The sequence below is a fragment of the Benincasa hispida genome, chromosome 12 (assembly GCF_009727055.1).
Source record: "Benincasa hispida cultivar B227 chromosome 12, ASM972705v1, whole genome shotgun sequence".
NCBI classification, from domain to species: Eukaryota; Viridiplantae; Streptophyta; class Magnoliopsida; order Cucurbitales; family Cucurbitaceae; genus Benincasa; species Benincasa hispida.
In genome coordinates this window covers 38327455-38348858 of record NC_052360.1, presented here as the reverse complement: position 1 = coordinate 38348858, position 21404 = coordinate 38327455, and the positions used below count along the sequence as shown (strand labels likewise).

Below are 21404 nucleotides of genomic sequence, written 5' to 3'. Positions count from 1 at the left end.
ATGATACAAGGTGAGGACTGGCTGTGAAGTTATTCAAAAGAATCTAATGAATGCGATGGCAAGTCTTGTGAATAAAGCAGAAAGAGAATGAGTAGAGAGAAAGGAATCGCAAGTTCGTCAATCGCGTTAAGGACGCAACTAAGGTTCCCCTTTCTCTTGGCGTAAACCTTTCAGTGATCGGCCGCGTTCCCATACGTTTATGGTGAAACAGAGATGAACGTGATGAACACAAGGTTATTTCCATCTCTAGAAATACTTCTCACTTTAGTTAACACATTCTTCCAACCCTCTCTCAATAGGTAGAATAACATCTTCACTTCTACTCTCACAGGTGAAGATTTCGTCGAGCATGCTTTAGCTAAACTTAGTTGATTACCTTAACACAAATTAACTCACTCGCTTAATTCTTCCTCTTTGCCCAGGGGATTAAGAACATATCATGGAGAAAATGGATGATAAATGTATGGAAAGAGACAGAGAGATGATAATGATGACGATAATGGCATTTAATTCTAAAGATCAGCGTTTGATACATGATTTGTGAATGAAAGATTTAAGAAGATGAACACAGAAGATGAATTAAAGAATGAAAACAAATACGAAAAGAGTGTCAACGTCTTGGCATAGATCCCGATCGGAGACTTGTGCTTGCCGGCATATGGATGAAGTGGAGAGGAAAGCTTCCCTCTCAGGCTTGCTTCCCCGGTAGAAGTTGACCTTTCGCACAAAGCTTCAGCTTCGAGAATCAGAAGAATTCCTTGCTCGGAGACTCACTTTTCAGACTTGTCTCGTCGATCTCCCGGATCTTCTCTGTAAATTCTCTTCAGACTAGCCTCCTTTGCAATGAATTCAAGCAAGCTATTTATAGACAAGACCTTGGCTCTTTGAATTGGTGATCCCACTGTATAATTCTGATAATTCCTGCCATGACGTAATGGGAAATTCCTTTCTGCTCCACGATCAATCTGTCAAAATCGTACAACAGAAAGCTGTACATTTGTCAGAATCATTCGCGAATGCGTTGCTTTTCACATCTTCGATTGATCGCCGCATACAGTGTTGTTGTTTTGATTATCACATGCGGTTGAAATGCATTAATCGCTAGAGTCCATGATGGATCGTTGCATGCGCCATCATTGCGTTGATCATTTCTTCGTTCTTGATCGATTGGCGCATGCGATGTAGATGCATTGTATATTTTATCTTCGAGCCATTAACGCATGCGGTGACCTATTTCCTTCAAAACAGAGACTAGAACATTCTATTTCGCCATCGCAATGGGGTTAGTGGATGCGTTTACGACATTTTATAATTTTCGTATTTCTCAGCCAATTTTTATACTATCAACACAACTTTCCCTTCTTTTTGCCGCAATATCTAAATAAAACAGCATAAATAACTGGTATTTCTACAAGTTATCAACTTACTCCTCTAAATATAGCAAGGGAAGTCTAGAGTGAATCCACAAAGAGCCGATTTGGATTTCTCAAATTGAAACTTATAGGATGTAACCGAGTGAGGGTGTTGTAAAAATCGTAAGTTGTGCGAAAATTAAAATGCACGGCGTCAATTGGGAGAATTTTGTGTAAAAGTATCGATTGAAACAAAACACTTAGCTTGAGTTGTTATAGTTTATACCATTCCTTTTCATTTCGATCATAGAATTATTCAAAGATTAATGCGAGAATATTCCAATTAAAACTTAGCCTACTCGTTTAGAATCCTAACCGTTAGTCCATAAAATCAAGTTAAAATAAAAAAAAGCAAGAATCCTTCACTAATCTATAAATCAACAAGCATTAAAATTAAGGGAAAAGCTAACCCGAACAATTGATTTCAATCATCTAATCAATTATTTAAGCGAGAGTTACCTAGGTTATAAAGTAATGCTTATTAAATGGAATCCCAATTTAACTTCACAAACTTTATTTAACTCTTTTTAGGTGATTACTACCTAACGATTACAAATTAGGGCCAATCAAAGCAATCAATCATACGAACATAGCTAATTTATCAGATTATCCCATGTAGGACAATTGAAGATAAATTCAAGATAAATCTCATAAAATTCAGAATAATCTCAACCAATTACAACAAAAGTCTCAAGAATGAAACGGAATGGAGATAAACTACGAAAGTCAAGCTATGTACTTAACTTTTAGCCACAAATCATCTTCTAAATTTGATCCTCAATTTCAATGGTGCTCAAAAGGGCAAGAAAAATCAATAATTTGGTCAAATGAGCAGAAGAAATCGAGTAAAAACAGAGTGGCGACTGACTGCTTTGGTGTGTGTGACCTAAACTCGGACTGACGGGGTATTTATAGAATTTTTCGTAGTGGTGCAACGATACAAGTAGCGTTGCAACACTGCTTTACTTTCGCGCGTCCGCCTCCATGTTAGTAGCTTTGCAACACTACATGTAGCATTGCAAGGCTACCCACGAATGGGTAGCTACTACCTTATAGCATTGTGCAATGCTCAAATCGAGCGTTGTAGTGCTCTGGCTGGAAGAATTCTTCAATTTCTTAGCCTTATTTCTCCATTTATGCAATTTAGCTCCTACCTTGGCCATTTTAAACCAATCAAAGAAAATCTTAAGATAGCCCGAGACAGGCAAAAGAGTTATATTGGCAAACGAAGAAGAAAATTAGAGTTTGAAGTTATCTCCATGGAGGAATCCTTAGATTTGGCAAGAAAGGGAAGTTGAGTCCGAGGTATATTAAACCTTATGAGATAGTGGAGCGAGTTGGGCTAGCAGCTTACAAGTTAGATTTACCTCCGAAACTATCTTGCACACATGATGTTTTCCATGTATCAATGTTAAGGAAGTATGTTCCAGATCCCGCACATATGTTACTAGAGCAACCAGTGTAGTTAAAGGAAAATCCGACTTATGAAGAGGAACCAGTAGGAATTCTTGACAAGAAAAAGCAGGTGTTAAGAAACAAGACAATACCTTTAGTAAAGATGCTATGGAGGAATAATAGAATTGAAGAAGCCACTTAAGAGATTGAAGAGCAAATAAGGAGTATATATCATCAATTATTCAGTTGATGGACTTGAAGAAAATTTCGAGGACGAAATTTCACTAGGTAGAGGTAATCCTGAACCCTATATTCCCTACTTAGGTAAGTTAATTAACATGTTAATCAAGATTAAGTATAAGTTAATAATATTTTTGTAGAGAAAATCTTGAAGAAGAAGAAGAAGGAAAAATTTTCTAAGTGTTGAGCATTAAGGCACTCGGGTAATAAGACAATGAGGCACTTTGTAAGGAAAATTTTGGCTAAGTGTAGTAGTCTTGCATTGGAAGCCCTGATGTGTTGCTTAGGTGTACGACAGCCATGTTTCATTGATTGGGCACGTGATGGATGTGAGGCCATGCTATATGGCTAAGTGATGGCCATATGAGATACCATGCGTTGAGCAAGGGCATGCGTTGGTCAAGCCCATGGGAGGTTAGATGGGCAAGGATGCACGCATAAGAGCATGGAGGCCTTCGGCGATGGGGGTTGTGCATGTGCATTGGTATAGGACGCATGAAGCATACATTACCTAGTTGAGGTATGCGTCGAGGCTGGGCATACGTGTGATGACCAGATGCGTGGTATAGGCAGGCAAGTCCATGCGATTGCATTAAGCAAGGTGATGGACGTAAGAAGCGTCAAAGTATACACTGGCTGGTGGGCTATGCAATGAGGTATTTTGATGTGTTAGTAAGGTGATGTTGAACCATGCATTGGTTTAAGGGATGGTTGAGTCTATGTGATGCATAAAGCAAAGGCCATGATAAGGGAAGTCAGACGCTGGCACTAGACCAAGTGATGGGCTAGATGCGTTGAGGCTATACGTGGGCCAAGGGTTATGCGTTGATTGTGGCATGCGATGGTGAGTTGATGGTGAAACTTTGTATTGATCAAATGGTGATTACAGCTTAGTCGCCCACTCTACTGGGCCAGCTGTCGAAATTAAGGCAACTAATCCCACTTAGTAGGCTTGCTAGCTGGTAAGACTGTCCTCCCTATAAAAGGAATACCTTAGTTCAGAGAGTTGGTTTAAGCATTTTACTCGTGCTAATGAAGTGTTTTCAAAGCCATTCAAAATTTTGATGAGTGTAGTTGAAGTTCTATGGCTGCTGGAAGGAATCTCCAAGGAATTCAAGTCAAAAACTGAAGAATATTGCAAGAAGGTCAAGCTCTCGAATGAATCTGGGCCAGTGATGAATATTTTAAGGTTTTCAGAAAAATCAAGCTCAAATTTTATGGTAAGCAAGTTAAGATATTTTTAAACAAGTCTGTAGAAGGAAATTTTCCAAAAAAAGGTCTGGAAAATTAGTTATTTAAGCTCAAAGATGAATCTAGAATTTTGGTTTGAATAAGTAGACAATTGCTTAGGTTGAGCAAGCAAATAGCTGGAAGGCTGGATGGTGGCACTGTTGAAATGCGCACGCGCAGGACAAGGTCGCGTGTAACGGATGCGCTATGGGATGCATTGGGTTGTGCGACGCATACTGAAGCCATGAGTGCGAGGGTTGTTTAGAAGGCGCTGGGTTGTGCGGAGAGGCGCGTGAAGCGCTTGGTGCAGGGTAGTGCTGGAGCATGCGTTGACGCATGGCTGGATGAGCACATAAGGAATGCGATGGGTGCATGAGTTGTCTTGTTGGTCGTATAGCTAAAGCTTAGTTACACAAAATTTTCTTAAATGTTGGACGCATAAGAAGGTATTCGTTGAAAGGGAAATTGATGTTTTAAGCTGAATGCTAAGTTCATTTAGGTGAGTTAGTCTCAGAAGAAGATTAAAGGCACTAGCTAAACATGATTATTCATTTCCACAAGCTTAACGCCAATAGGAAGGACTTATCAACCCTAGGAGGAACGCCCAAGGCAATGAGTGACAAGTTGATGTTTTTCAAATATTTTAGTAACACATGCTTTACTTAAATGTTTATGCTTATGCATGTTTATGTTAAAAGAATGTTTAAGATGATTTCCAAGCAAACTATATTTCATAAAATCGTCAACGCATGCTAGTTTAAAGAAGTTTATAAAGCATGACTTAAGTATTCCTATACTTATTTTACATGAAGCATGCATTGGAAGTTGATGCTTTATAGTAAAGATGTTTAAGCAGATGATTTATGATGCTATGATTTCAAAGTATGTTTTATTTCAAAGTATGAGTTTTATGATGACTATTACAACCCGATGCTAAAGGACAATGAGAAGGTATCTAGGTAATAGTACCTAAGGTACAACGGTACATAGTTATAACCACGTACACGTAGGTAGAATCGATGTTGGTTGTGTTGAGAATACTCCAAACCAACTAAGGTTTGTGTTGAGGGATTGAGAAAAGGGATTCTCTCTCAACTAAGGATTATGTAAGCTATGTTTTAAGCTATGCTATATTTGAAAGTTTTAAATATGAGTTTGCTTGGCAGTTTTCCACTTTAAAAGAATGAAGTTTATGATTTATTAGTCACTCACTAGACTAGTAGCTCACTTGTTTTAAATGTTTTCTTCCTCAGGTAGTGGTCAATTCCCCAAAAGTTAACTACACTGCTGCTCTACCACTCAAAGATCCAATTTTCAGAAAAGTTTAGGTGTCTACTTGTAAATGCTTGTACATATGTGTTGAACATGTTAGGGACATGGGCTAGCTATCGAAATCCACTGAACTTTGTATTTGCTAACAATGTAATTATGTTGTATGTTTGGTTGAGTTATCTAAGATTAAGTTTCTTAAACTGTAATATTCCAGGGTCTTCTGAGCAGGCTTAGGATAATGGTTAGACACTGAGTGTAGGGTTCGCAATAGGGTCGAGGTCAGCGTGGGGCGGGGCAGACTCCTCATCCTCATCCCCACGGGGGGTATTTCCTCCCATCCCCACTGGGGAAACAGGTCCCTGCGGGAACCCATGCCCGTTTATATATATATAATTATAGTAATATTTCTAATTAATTAATATATATAATTATATATAATTATATATAAATATATTTATTTGTAATATATATATATATATATATATAGATATATTAAAAAAAAAGTTAATCAGGATAGGGACGAGGAGAGGGATGGGGTGGGGATACCCTCCCCGTCCCCAACCACGGACCTGGTAATCCCCGGTTTGATCCCCATCCCCGATCAAACTGAGGATTCCTCGCCCCGGTCGGGGTGAGGACCCGTGGGGGCTTGACCCCACAGGAATTTTTGTCAACCCTAAATAAGTGCAACAAAAGGGTTAGTAACTATTGTCGTCACATTCTCTTCTAGTTTAAGATGGTAATTTTGGAGGGGGTGTGATAGTAGACCTCTCTCTGACGATCAAATAACATTTATAATACCAATCTCTCCTACTATTACTACTAAAGCGTATCATTAGTGGTAAGACCAAGTCGATCTGCGGGGAAGCACGAGATGAGTTTCGTTAAAGTCAATTTCCTAGTTCTAGCGATAAATAAGGGGTTTTAAGTGAAACTGAGGTAAAATAAGATTAATACATTCGCATTAAGATTAAGGATTCCATTGTTTGGTTAAGTCGACTATGTAGCCTAATTAACTAACCAAATTATCCTTGAACCTAGGAGCATGCAATTAAGGTGTATAGATAGCATATTTTCCTTGGCATACATGGAGTCCACCTTTACTACTTGTTTATTTAAGCCAGACGAACTAGAAGAAAAACGTACAAGGCTTAATCTGTAGCTAAAATATACATTCATGGGTAGGAGAGCCAATCCATTCATAAATATAAATCTAGATAAAAACAAGACTCAAAGAAGATGAAATCAAATTGTTCATTCAATAAAAAATATTCTCACAAAATAAAGATTTCATACTCTAAGAAAAACTAGAAAATTACTAACCTTGATTACCCATAGAAATGTACAAGAAGTTAAGAATCATCCAAATTAAGTTTACCACCCAAAATAAAATGAATCTAAGCTAAAGAAAATGAAAGGTAGAAAGAAAATAGGTTAGGCGGTTGATCTCTCTCGCTTCTCCGTTATTTTAAGCATAATTTTACCCTAAAATCGAAGGTAGCTATTTATGGAATCGTTGAAGCATTGTAACACTACAGGATAGAGTCGCGGTGCTGTAACCTCTCTCACGCTGTGTTGTGTTGCAATGTCTTGAAGGACTGCCGCACCGATGCTTCTATCGCGTGCACTTGACGTTGAGGGCTACAATGCCACAGGACAGCGCCACAGTGCTTGACTTGTGATGATGTTTTTGTGAATGGCGTCGTGCCTCCTTTGTGCATTTTTGGCCCTCGTTGATTTCTAAGTGCTCCATTTTGGTTCATTTTGCACTCAAAATGTCCTAATGGCTTCATTTGCTCAATTACTTGTCTAAGAACTCAATTAAACATTAAATTCCTAAGAACTAGCATGATTTAGGCTAAGAAAGATAGCTCTTTTATGGAACTATCAATTGTGGTTTACCTTGCGAAGAATTGAGACAGTGTCGCGACGCTACTGCTATTTTAGAAAGAAAAAAAATCTGCCAAATTTGGAAATTTTCTCCCTATTTATCCTAGACTTTTTGGAAACCGAAGGAAGGTTGCACACCATGAAATTAAAGAGACTTAGAGAGTGTTTTAGCCTAAAAATAGAGGGAAGGATTTAGAGATTTGATTGGAGGCTATTCGAGATCCTGAAGTGCAAATTAAGATTTTTTTCGACATATTCTATGGACAAGAGTCATCAGATAGTAGTGTTTCCCTCTTTTATTTATTCTCTTCACTATTTTCATGGTTGTAATGTATGAGAGTGCCTTTACATCATTAGCTAAACATTATAGTTCTAAGGTATTGATGAACTTCTTTATGGATTTTAGTTAATGTGTACTCTTTATGAATGTTGTATTCTCAAATATTTTTCAATATTGTTGTGCTTATTGCATTGATTGATCTTCAATACATGTTAAATTAAATATTCAATTGTACATTTAATTGGACGTATAATATTGAATCATTATCTAATCTGTTATAAAAATAATTAGGTTGATAATAAAAGTTGATCATGACTATTTTTAATATCATGCTTCTTAATTTGGTTTCAAGCAATTAGAAATCAATTACATTTATATGAAAAAAGATTGTTACTGAAAGATAATGAATCGAATAATAGTTTCTAGACCTAAACATATTATTAACACTGAAATAAAATATATCATTTAACACAATAATCCATAGAACCTTTATGTGACTGAATGAAAAAATAAATAATCCATAGATCCTTTGCATGACTGCAGAATGAAAAAATAATATTTGAGGAATCTAAAACTTTTTGACATCTGTGTCTCTTGAATTTCAAATCTTGCCTTTACTTTCTTTTCTTTAAATTAAGAATCACAACATTCATCATAAGTCTAATCCTTAGATAAAATCAACACAATTCTAGAATGGCTATGCATGATCTGAAAAGACGATACTCAATCTCTTAGACCATTTTACTATACTAACTTAATACGTACGTTTATATTACACCAAGTATTTAATATCAGAGAATAACCTACAAATGCGTCAATACAAATTTACTTTTTGAGAGAAAGTATTAAAGGATCAAATATCAAACATTGTACATACTATACTTAATTCAATACAAATACAAGTTCATTCAACGAATTAAATTTCTCTAAAAATCTCGTTGAAAAGAGTCTTAACTCAAAAGTGTCAAATTTTGTATTTTCTTAATAAAAGCCTCTCTCTTCTTTTTTTTTCAATCTCTTCAACACTCCTGAAGATTGAAAAAACCTTTATATTATAGCAAACATACATATCAAACGAAATTCAACATAATTTTCACTTAACCCTTGGAGAAAAAGAAGGCCATATTTTACAACTAGTTGTTTGACAAACGACGATTATGTGCTTGATCCCAATTTCTACCATCAAACTTTTTAATCTCAACATGGGTCAACGTGCCAGGATCAACACATCTGAAACTAACTGAAACCCCATCTGGGGTTGAGCGTGAATGGTAAAAGGAAGTGATCCCACAAACTTTGCAAAAGGTGTGCTTTGCAGTATGAGTCCCAAAAGTGTATGTTGATATAAACTTGTCTGAATTTCCCAAAAGCTTAAAATGCTGAGAAGGCACAGTGAAATGCGTATTGCCTCTCATGGAGCAGTTTGAACAATTGCAATCCCAAGCTGTGACACTGCTTGCTGCTTCCACTTCCCATCTTATTCTCTTGCAATGGCACCCACCACTGTGCACTACCATCTTATAATGAGAACCTATTCTTGCACAAGACCAATAATGATCTCCTCGGTTCCCTCTCTTCAACCCTCTTAGCTTGGTGGAATGAATATCTTGAATTTAAGAAAAACAAACAAACAATTCATACAAAATAATGCATCACTGGAGATGTATACAAACTTTCAATGGTATAAGTTGAATCTCAAACTTAAACAATGGTTAAAATTGGTTAATTTGCAAACAGTGACATATATTTATACAAACAAACCCATTGATTAATTTGCAAGAATGAGGTCATTAAATTCCATGATTTATAAGAAGAAACTCTTCCAGAAAAGTTGAACTTACCAGCAAATTTGGAATGGAAGAAAATAGAGCTGAGAAAATTTGTGTGGTTTTCTTGAAATTAATTGTAAAAGAGATAAGGAATTGAACAATATATATTGAGAAACAAGGAATAATAATAGAAGTGTAAGGTGATGACTGTGATGGGATAATTAAGTGAGGTGGCATTCAACGGTGGAAGAAGACAAATTTGAAATTACTACGAAGAGGTGTTCTTTTTGAAGTCTTTGGTCTTATCTTTTTTTTTTAAAAAAAAAATAATAATAATAAATAAATAAGCAAAATTATTTAAATAAAGTAGTAAAATTTTAATATTCTTTGATAGAGACTATCAGAAGTCTATTAGTATCTATTAATAGAAACCAATAGAAATTTATCATTAATAAATACAGATAGAAGTCTATCAATTTCTATCAATATTTTTTTATTAATAGTTTATATTTTTTCTATCTATGAAAATTTTTCAAAGAAATATTAAGAACTTTAACTCTTCGCTAAAAGCGAAAACAACTTGGAATGTTTGATAAGTGAAACTCTCAATTTTATATCGATTAGATTCATTTTATTTTCAATTCACATAGATTTTTGGTACATTCGAAAATGGTAAAATTAAATGAGTTATTAGTTATAAAAGTGAATATGATTTATAGTAAATAAGACGTTAAATAGCTTTCAATGTTGTGTTGACAATGTTCGTAAATTTTATAAAATATTGAACAAATTAAGAACATATTAGAGACAAAATTAAGAATTCAAGATATATTGAAAAAAAAAATTGAAATGTTAAAAATTTGACATTAGCCCTTTTTTATAGTTGAATGAGATATTTGACAATTCTACAAATAAAGTGACTAAAAAAAACACTAATCTAAAAGATTTAAGATATTTAAGATAACTTGTAAGCTACTACATTTATAATTTAATGTATAAAAAAAAATCTTAAGACTTTAATTCATGAAACTATACTTCATATTCACACCAATTGTATTTCTAACCGTCATTGCAACAATTTGAATTTTATTTTCATGTATAATTGAATAATTTTTAGACCTTTAACATCAAATAATTTGTTTCTAACTAATCTAAACCATTGGGGGTTTAATTATACATTCAATAACATACCTATAAATTATTGTGCTTTGAGCTCTTGGTATACATGATGTGTATGTACTCAGCCTCCCTATAGAATCATATTCATGAACTACAGTAATGTGAGAAAAAAAATTAGGGAAAAATATCTTTTTAGTCTTTGAATTTTGAAGAATAGTTACATTTACTCCCTAATAATTCAAATTAGCCAATTTGATTCTTGAATTCTTAAGAATAGGTTTAAAAAGTTCTAAATAAAACCTTTAAATTTAATATAAAAAATTTATAGATGCTTACTAGGATTGACAATGGATCCGGGACGGGGCGTGGAGACTCCCCATCTCCGTCTCCACGAGGGTATTTTTCCCATCCCGTCAATTGAAGGCGGGAACGGGGATTCCCCACAGGGATCCATCCCCTTTTTGTTTATATATATATAAATATATTTATTTGTAATATATATATATACACATATATATTAAAAAAAATTAAAAATTAATCGGGGACGGGGCGGGGATACCCTCTTTGTCCCCACCCTGTCTTCGATCGAGATCCTATTAGAATTCACGATTTGATCTCATCCCCGATCAAATCGGAAATTCCTCGTCCCAATCGAGATAAGGACTCATGGGACCCGAATATTATCCATTATATCAAATAAAAATAAAGGAATTTGAGACAATAAAAGGAATGGAAAATATTAAAAGAATATTTTTTTTTTTTTCATGTCATCTTGCGGTGTAAGTATTTATAATTTTTTTAATATTAAATTTAAAGATTTCATTTAGAGAGGATGTTTTAAACCTATTCTTGAAAACCTAGGATCAAATAGACCAATTTAAAATCGGGATCGATAAGGTATTTTTTTTAAAAAAAAAAAAAAAGAATTATATAATAGGGAATAAATTCCATTATATGAAATAAAAACAAAGGAATTTGAGACAATAATTACAAATAGTAGACACATGTATAATAAAACAAAAGTGCATTTCCTTGTAATGATTCAATATAGGAGGAGGAGCTGTACCTTTCCTTGGATTCCTTAAATTTCAGAAAGTAGAGAAAATAATTGTGGAACTCTTAAATTTGGAAACATTGCCTACTACTTTTTCTGTTCCATCTAATTTTGGCCATTTCATTATTTGTTATGATTTTCAACATATGGACCCACCTCTACTTGTTATAATGAGTTTTATATCATTTTTAAGACTTCTTTGCAAAATTAAATTCTTTAAAAAAATTAAAATTAAATTAAACTAAAATTTATGTTTGAGGAGATTCAATGCAATTTCACTTTTTTTAATTCAAAATAACTAAAATTTTCTTCAAATTATATTTTTTTTTTAAAAAAAAGCACATGCATTTCAATTTCTATTTAATAAAAAGAAAAATAATTAAAAGAGAAACAGAAACGAAATAAATAATTTTTTTTAAAATAATGTTATTTTAATATATATTGACAAAAATAGGGTAGGATTGAAAGTATTGTCAAAAATAGGTTTTTAGTATCCAGTACACGAGTGCCTGTTGATCTGGCACGCGCAGTCTGTCGTGGCAGTTATGCAACAACTGTCTCTTATACACATCTAGATGTGTATAAGAGACAGGATTTTGTCTAATGTAGTTTATGAACTTAGAAATTAGATTTTGGTTGGGCTGATTTTGTTGTGCTATTTTTTTGATTTTATATAATGTAGTTTATGAACTTAATGTGTAGTTCTAATGTAGTTTATGAACTTAGAAATTAGATTATGTTTATTAACTTAAAAATGAAGATTAGTTCATATATATATTATTTTGTTTGCATTTAGGCTGAATTAAATGTATGATTCATGGATATATTATTTTGTTTTTATTTGGGCTGATTTAAATGTATAGTTTATGGATCTTAGATTTGGGCTGATTTAAATGTATTGTTTATAAATCTTAGATTTTATAGTTTAAGGATCTTAGATTTTGGCTGATTTAAATGTATAGTTTATAAATCTTAGATTTTGGCTGATTTAAATATATAATATTTAGATCTTATATGTCGAACATGATCTTGAGTTGTACTGTCGGATATGTTCACCCAAATAGGTGGGAAAAACGAGCATCTGCGCATACGGTGACATCTATTGACAGGGAAAGTCAAACTTTTGAAGTACAAACTGGCATAAGTATAATTTCTCCCTATAAAGGACAACACACCCATGTTTTGAGCTTGAAAGAAGGAACATGTTCTTGTAATAAGTGGCAGTCATTCAAGATTCCATGCTCTCATATAATTGCAGTTTGTAATTATTGTGTATGACATACATACCACTTATTGATGAATGCTACAAATTGTCCAATTTCAAGCGATGTTATGAAGGTCGCTTCCATCCAATAGAACACCCAGATTATTGGCGAGAATTATCATTTACAGAAGTTCGTCCAAATGCGGACTTACTAAGAGAACAGGGTCGGCCAAAAAGTATGCGCATTCATAATAAAATGGATTGGAGAGAGGCAAGCCAAAAAGTGTGATGTACAATTTGTAAGAGAGAAGGACATAACAAACGTACTTGTCCACAACGTACATTAGGTGTTTCGTCTTCGGGTCATTAGGTGTATCTTTTTTGTACTTATATTTTTCATGTAATTGTATCTTTTATGTACTTATATTTTTTATGTAATTGTTTCACGTTATGTAATTGTACTTTTTATGTAATGAATTTATTTTTTTATGTATTTGTAATGTAATTGTACTTATATTTTTTATGTAATTATTTCATTTTATGTAATTGTACTTTTTATGTAATTGTTTCATTTTATGTAATTGTATCTTTTTATGTACTTTTTATGTAACTTCTATGTAATGGATTTTATTATGTAATGTAATTTGAACTTCTTAGGTAATGGAGCTTGGTCCTTCTAATATTATACAATTATACCAACTAAATACACATCGTTCACAATCAGTATGTGATAGTTCTTCCACAGTAGTGTTGAGTTGTCGGAGAAAGGAGGCGTCTGCACAACATACTATCCCATTTGATCACCACATTATTTCCTACGTTGAGCAGGCAGGTTTTCTTAGGGTTGTACAAATCGGTTTTATCCAGCTTGATTGGCACCTTATTACTACTCTAGTTGAGCGTTGGAGACCAGAAACCCACACATTTCACCTGCCTTGTGGGGAATGTATAATCATGTTGCAGGATGTTGCCATACAGTTTGGGTTATAAGTGGACGAGCAACCATTGACAGGTTCACTACAGTATGACTGGAAGAACGTTTGTGAAGAGCTCTTAGGCATTCTACCAAATGATCTGAAAGGATTGAGTATCCCCTAATTGGCATCCCAGTTTCTAGAATTACCTCCCAATGCCAACGACATCAGTGTACGTAGGTATGCACGAGCATACATCATGCAGCTTATTAGAGGATTTTTGTTTGCTAACAAGTCAAATACTCTAGTGCATCTCATGTTCCTCCCGCTACTGTCTGATTTCGAGCACGCTGGTACGCACTCGTGGAGTGGTGCATGTCTTGCATGGTTGTATAAAGAACTTTGTCGGCTACCAATGCACAACGTTGGAAATAGCGGGGCCACTAATACTACTACAAGTATGGGCTTATGACAGATTTCTAATTATAGCACCACAAGTCTAGTTACAGGCCCTAGATCATCGTCCACTTAGTGCCAGAGTATTATTTCATTTATATATTTATTCTGTTACCATTTTATGTAAGAATATAAATTAATTGTATTTTTTATAATTTTAGATGGAGTGGTGTATTAGCTGCCTCTGAACATTAAGCAAATATGTTGTTCGTGTACCGAAAAATATTTGACAGACTGATGCACAATTGGGTAACAAATGTATATATAAATGAATATTTAAAACATTTTAGATATATATATATATATATATTTGTCAAATTATTTTGATGGCATACACACAACAAATCTGGTCATCCTTACCTGATTATTGTCGTGATGGTGAAGACATCTGATTGACCATTAGCCCTCTTATATGCTTTCATATAGTAGAGTGGCATCATCCAGATCGTGTGTTGAGATAGTTCGATCTGCCTCAAATGATACCTTCGTTGTTCAATACACTCCCAGTAATACACCAGATCGATTTGAGAGGTAAGTACGACCAAGACTGGCGTCGAATCCATGCGGAATATATATCCTACTGGCATGGATGACATGATCGTTGTGCATAGGGAGAATTAACAAATGGGCCAGCTGTATCAGATGACTACTTTTCCTGGTACAATTCAATCACGAGGCGATTTATCACACCTGACGGCACTTACTATTACTGCATGGTAAGAGATTTAAAATTAGACATTTTTCATATATATGATATGAATATTATTTAATATTTTTTTTTATTGTACAGAATAATTTTATCGGAGATGTACAATAATATTCAGTGCAAAACAACTTATGGGCTCAATGTGTCAGCAAACATTGGTCAACATAGAAGGTATTATTCAACAAACATGATGACTCAATGTTGCTGGCACCGATCAAAGGCGTATTCGTCGTAGACGACAACGAAAACAGGGTAAACCTAATTTAGAGGGACACGAAGACAACCCCATAAGGGGTAAGGGCCAGGGAAGTCATTTTTAAATTTTAAACTTTCATTTTCAAATTGTAAATTAAAAAACTAATTGTAAATCTTCTTTAATATCATGACATTTTTTTTAATATGAGTGCAAGATAATTATATTTTCATTGTAGATTAATTATATAATTAATTTTAATAATGAGGAATTTGTGGACTCGTTTCTAAAGTGTTAATATTGTTGTACATCTCCAATTAAAAAAAAAGTAATGAATCAATCTATTTTTAAAAAAAAAAAAAGAAAAAAAATAAATCGTGGACCGGGTCCACGAGTTTTCATGCAACCGGTCAACTAGTCAGCCAACGTGATGCTGACTAGATTAAACGGTAATCGTGTATCCCGTACACGATTTTGCCACATGGCAATCGTGTACCCTGTACACGATTTCACTAACCTAGTTTTGTCAATGGTTTCAGCAAACACCTATTTTTAAAAATACTTTCAATCCTACCCTATTTTTGTCAATATATATTAAAATAATATTATTTTTAAAAAAATCCAAAATAAATAAATGATAAATGGTGTTGACAAATTAAAATTTTTATTTTCTACATTTTTGTTGCTATTTAGATAAACTCAAATTTATCCAAGAAAATATTGTCAAAAACTAATTTCATAAGAATTATATATATATATATTTGAAAAAGGAAACTTTATATTTATTTAGAAAAATGAACTAACACTCTCTTAAAAGTAAATAAAAAATGAAAAGCTAACCGCAGTATCTACTCCCTTTGTTTACACTACGACGTTTTGCTTCATAAAAAATTATTTAATGCTTCTAGAGTTACATAATTATTATAAAAGGTTGACATTACTACAATTAAGGGAATTAGTATTCATACTGGTACATTATAAAATTAAAAAATTCCTAGATGAGAAAAATTCTAGTTAAATGATTGGTAATGTTGGATAGCTCAAATAAATAAGATATTAATTATCATCTCAAATGTTGATAGTTCGATCTAAAAAAAAGCCGCATCAGATGACCTTACACTAGAAACAAATGTTTGACTTTACGTCTCACATTTGTAATACTAAAACAATGTTGAGGTATTTAGGCCTTAATTTATGTATTATGCATATATTTAGGCTATAATTAGGAAGTTTTGTTATCGTCCTTTTTATAAATTCCCTATGTGAATCTCAAGTTAATACAAAGAACTTATTCAGACAAATATTGTTTCCACATGGTATCAAAGCCGCTGTCATTTTTTTGGATTTCATCTCATTGAATTCTAGCCGCTGCCACTTGACCTCTGCCTCTGTCAATTGGTTGTTGACAGAGGTAGATCCACGAGATTCGCTCGTTACCATAAGTCGCAATTCGCCAGCACTCGCTCAGACATACCATGGGTTCAGATAGGTTTTTCTCTACCCAGATTTATCGTCATGGTTCTGTCCGAGATCCGTCAAAATACGTGCAACGAGACCCCTATTTGTTCGCATGCACCCAACCTTTTCCCATTTGCGCCTCATCCCCAGCCTAGATTCATCATCATTGTCGCCGCTCAACTTCATTTCACCTTTACTATTCAAATCTGTCACAGATCTGCCTTTTTCCTCTATCTCATTAAGCATCCACCATCAATTTCGTCTTATAACCAGTTTGCATAGCCCTGCCTATCTGTGTGTTCGTAACCCCCAAATCTGATCTAGACCTTCCCCTCAGATGTTGTAGATCCACCCCTCAGATTGCCACACATCGCCACCTCCACTTCCTTTGTCGTGCATTTCGTTGTTCAGTTCAGACTCATATTTAATCCGCTTTGTTACCCATTGCCGTCGAAGATCTGCCCAGACCTGTTGTAGCCCAGCCGTTTCCAGCCAACTCGATGCTCAATGTTTGCCCAAACCCGTCCACTACACCCTCGATGCTCGCCCAGATCTGCTGCAAAACAAACCCTCACCCCACTTAATGCTCGCCCAGGTTTGCCGCAAAGCAAAACCCTCTCCCCCACTCGATGCTCGCCCATCCAAGCCATGCCGCCTCACTCAGATTTGCCACTATCCCTGCCTCGATCTGTGTCATCCCGCCCAGACCCGTCCACTATACCCTCTAGTGTCCTCCATCATGAGCCTCATACGAGGAAGAAGAAGGAAACCACGCCTAGATTTTGTATGGCTAAACCAAACCTGTTCGGTTTAATGTAAGCGGATCAATGTTGGTTCAGTTTAGTTCCTTAGTTTACTTGGGTTCATTTGATTTGGTTTGGTTCAGTCAAGTCAGATTTGGTTTTGGTTCTTTTCATGGGTTCCAACCTCTGTCTTTTAGTTTTTCATCCCTATTTTAGGAAGCTCTATTTCGTTTTAGTTTCTAATATTTACGTAGATCTCTGTTTTCAGTTAAGAAATTCGTAGGTTTTGTTTTAGATCTTTATGAAGGTCTCTGTTTCCAACCTAGAAGTTCATGAGTTCTTGTTTCCAGCCTAGAAGTTCTTTGTGTTTTAGTTCTTCATGGGTTTATGCTTCCCACCCAAATCTACCGTGTTTTGATTCAAAATTGCTTCTTCAGTTTCTGCCATCCAATTGTTTCAGTTTATCCACTTACAAACTCAAGTTGTTTCTATCACCTTGAGTTTGAGGGAGGGTGTTGAGATACTTAGGCCTTAATTAATGTATTATGCATATATTTAGGCTATTAGGAAGTTTGGTTATCGTACTTTCTATAAATTCCCTATATAAATCTCAAACTAATACAAAGAAATTATTTAGTCAAATATCATTTCCACGAACAAAATTATATTTTCTTTCATTAGGAAAAAGTAACTTAAGAAAAAAAACATGAATTTTTTTATAATTGTAAAAAACAAAGTTTGCGCTATGATGACGTAGAGTTCACACAACTAATTAGAAAAATATAAACTTGGATTACAACATTAAATATTATTTTGATTATTATTGTTGTTGTTATTGTTATTATTATTATTATTTTTAAAAAAAGTTTTGATTAGTTTTATTTAAATGATAAGTCATCAATTACAATTACATTTAAATTTTTTTAAAAAAAACATATACTATATTATATCAATTTAAAAGTAGAAATTAGAAGCTCACAATTTGTTCTTTGTTTTGCAATCAATAATGACCACGAAAATTTCTAAAGCTCAACTTAATTATGGCCACAAATAACTTGTGAACTTTGTTATTCATCATATTAAATGTAATGTTTGGCCACGTATTAACTTTTCTATGACCAATACATGTGAAAGGCAAAAAATTTTACAACTTATTTATAACCAAAATAATTCACTTTTTAAATATAATTCAACTTAAATTTGTACTATCAACTTCAAAATTAATACGTAAGTCTGATTTTTTATTCCATATATTATTAAAAAATATAAATAAATAAATACTTATTTTTTATTAGAGAAATAATATTCATAATTACATTGCATATTATGTGGTAAAATTATTAAATACAAAATTGAATGGCTATACCAACTTCTCCTTACGCCCATTAACTCCCTTGGCACCACAGCCTCTCCTCTCCCTTCCGCCCAAAAAAAAAAAAAAAGAAAAAGATGCAAAGTTTTTCACAAAACAAAGCCCAACAAAATTTTAGGATAACTATTAATTTTTTTATTAAATATAATAAATATGTAAATGTGTCGTTAAACTTTCAGTTTTATATCTAGTCAATTTTTTTTATAGATATAACAAATGTGAGGTAGAAAAATGAAGCTCCATCCTTAATGGCTAAGTTATGCTCATGTCGGTATTTAGATATCTAAATTTTTAATGTTAGTATCTAATAAATTTTTCGACCATTTTAGTCACTCTACCTAATTACAATCTTTTTGTTCATTTTCATTTCATTCTCTCCCTTTTAAAAAGTAATTAATTTTGGTCCATTTTTTTCCAGTTTTATTTATTCTTTTCTCTTAAAATTTTAGCGTGACATTTCATTTATATTTATGTTTATAAATTTTGTTTTACAAATTCTGCAAAATATAATTATAGAAAAAATATCAAAATAGTATTTAATATCAATAAAATTGTATTTTTTTTACGGATAACCCTTTTACGGGCATCTTTATAATGAATGACCCGCCCCCACAAACGTGTGAAATGTAATCTTATGCTTACGCTAGAGAGCACTAACAATGTTTTATAGCATATCGCGTTAAGAATGACCATATTTATCTTAGCTTTAATGTGATGTTCATGTTTATCACAATCTTCATTTTTCTCACACTTTGTTGTATTTTCATTATGAATATTGCGGTGGAGTGGAGAAAAATGAAGATCGTAATATACATGATCATTACGTCATGGCTACAATAAACATTACCATTTCTAACGTGATACACTATAAAATGGTGTGTTTTGATGTAAGTATAAGGTTAGATTTTATTTTTCTATGAAGGGCAGGTCATTAGTCATTTAGGATTTAAGAAAAGGTCATCCGTACAAAAGTGTCAATAAAATTTAAGGACATGCAGTTACAAATATAGCACAATATAAAATAATTTACAAATATAACAAAATTTATATCCAACTCTCAAAATCTATTAGTGATAAATTATACAGAGAGTTTATTAATAGGTCTATCAGAGATATATTTGCTATATTTATAATTCTTTTAAAATATTTTTATACATCCATTACAATAATCCTTTAAAATATAAGGATTAGGACTAAAGTATTAGGATAATGCAAGAGAATTTAAAATTTATATCTAACTCGCAACTATTGAAGTCGCAAATTTTAACGTGAACTCAAGTACGGATGAGTGAAGAACTAACCTTAAGGCGGCCTAGGTCCGCCGTGGCATGGGGCGGCGGGGTTGTTTTTGGAGTGGGGAGACGAGAGTGCCAAGAACCACATCGTCCGTTTTACCGCACATCAGCGACGGTTTTCGCCTCCGCCACCGCCATAGGGCTGTGAATTTGTTGGGCTTCGTGGTCTTCCCCTCAATTTGTCGTCCTAGATCCATAATTTCAGATTCGAAGCTACTGAATCTAAAATTATTGATATCACTGGGATCTAAAAGGTCAGATAAGCGTCTAGAAATGCTCGCAATTTCGTAGCTATCGAGGAGAGAGTTATTATGCAGCTTAGGTGTTTGTGAATTGTCCTCAATCAATAAACTTTGACTTCGGCTGGCTTCGAGCTTGTAGCGAGACGGCTTGGGGACAGTGATGGGTCTTGTCAGCCCGAATTCCCGCACCGGCTTCGATTCCGACCCAGACCCATGCTGGTACCAGGCCCATGCCGCCGCCTTCACCGCCGCTAATCCGTCGTCCGTGGCGGTGGATTCCGTCGGGGTTGGCTTTTTCCGGTCCGGGAAACGGTTGAGGGAGAATGATGAAAATGGCATGGGAAAAAACAAAGAATGGTGTGGGCTCTAGGGGAAATTGGTTGGAATTTATGGGAATATGATGTTCCACGCCATTGGCTTTCAATCTTTCTTTCTTTCTTTCTCTCACGTTTGACCCTTGAAAAATGAAAATTATTCCATCAACCTCTAATGAAATGGCCGATATAATGTCAATATTTTGATTGATATTTTTGCATTTCTATTAATACTTATATGTGTGATGAATCTATAGTTCTATTATTTTATAAAAAACTATAAAACATACCAAACCAACAACAAAATATTACTAATATAAATATAATATAAATAATAAACATATTAACTTATTTAAAAAACGTGAAATGTTAATTTATTAATAACATTTTTTTATGCTTTTTATAATTTTATAAGAAATATTCACGTCCATCAAGATCATACGTTTTTATTCATATGTCAATCGATATTTTCAAAAAATTTAAACATTTTATCTTTATGTAGACATCGACATTTCAAACATTTGAGGGGCAATTTTTATTTGAGAAAAGTATTTCAAGTCCATATCAAGCACTATAGCACAATTTTGTCAAACAAATATTTAAATCTACTAGTGTTGGAAATCTATACTTAGATATAAATAAAATACAAAAAACTAAATTATATCTAAAAGTTCCACTTCCACAGTCTTCTATAATGAAGTTTTTGGATTCGGGATTCCAAGACTATTTGATAGAATATGGAATCGTTTTCCAACTCTCAGCGCCGGGTACACCTCAGCAAAATGGTGTAGCGGAGAGGAGAAATAGAACCTTGTTGGACATGGTTCATTCCACGATAAGTTACGC

At 33.9% G+C, this 21404-nt stretch overlaps 1 protein-coding gene and 1 long non-coding RNA gene across 2 annotated transcripts; both read right to left on the bottom strand.

Moving 5' to 3' along the window:
• Positions 1-8564: 8564 nt before the first annotated feature.
• LOC120092811 lies at positions 8565-9679 on the bottom strand. The gene is made up of 2 exons (XR_005486164.1): positions 9561-9679; positions 8565-9325 (listed from the first exon to the last, which is right to left on the bottom strand). It is a non-coding gene; the product is annotated as an uncharacterized LOC120092811 (long non-coding RNA).
• Positions 9680-19738: 10059 nt separating this feature from the next.
• On the bottom strand, positions 19739-20731 carry LOC120092810. The gene has a single exon (XM_039051016.1). The coding sequence runs from the start codon at positions 20581-20583 to the stop codon at positions 20020-20022; it is 564 nt and encodes a 187-aa protein (XP_038906944.1). The 5' UTR covers positions 20584-20731; the 3' UTR covers positions 19739-20019.
• Positions 20732-21404: the final 673 nt, after the last annotated feature.

Coding starts and splice junctions, on each gene's coding strand:
- LOC120092810 (XM_039051016.1), bottom strand. CDS start 20,583: ATGCCATTTTCATCATTCTCCCTCAACCGTTTCCCGGACCGGAAAAAG.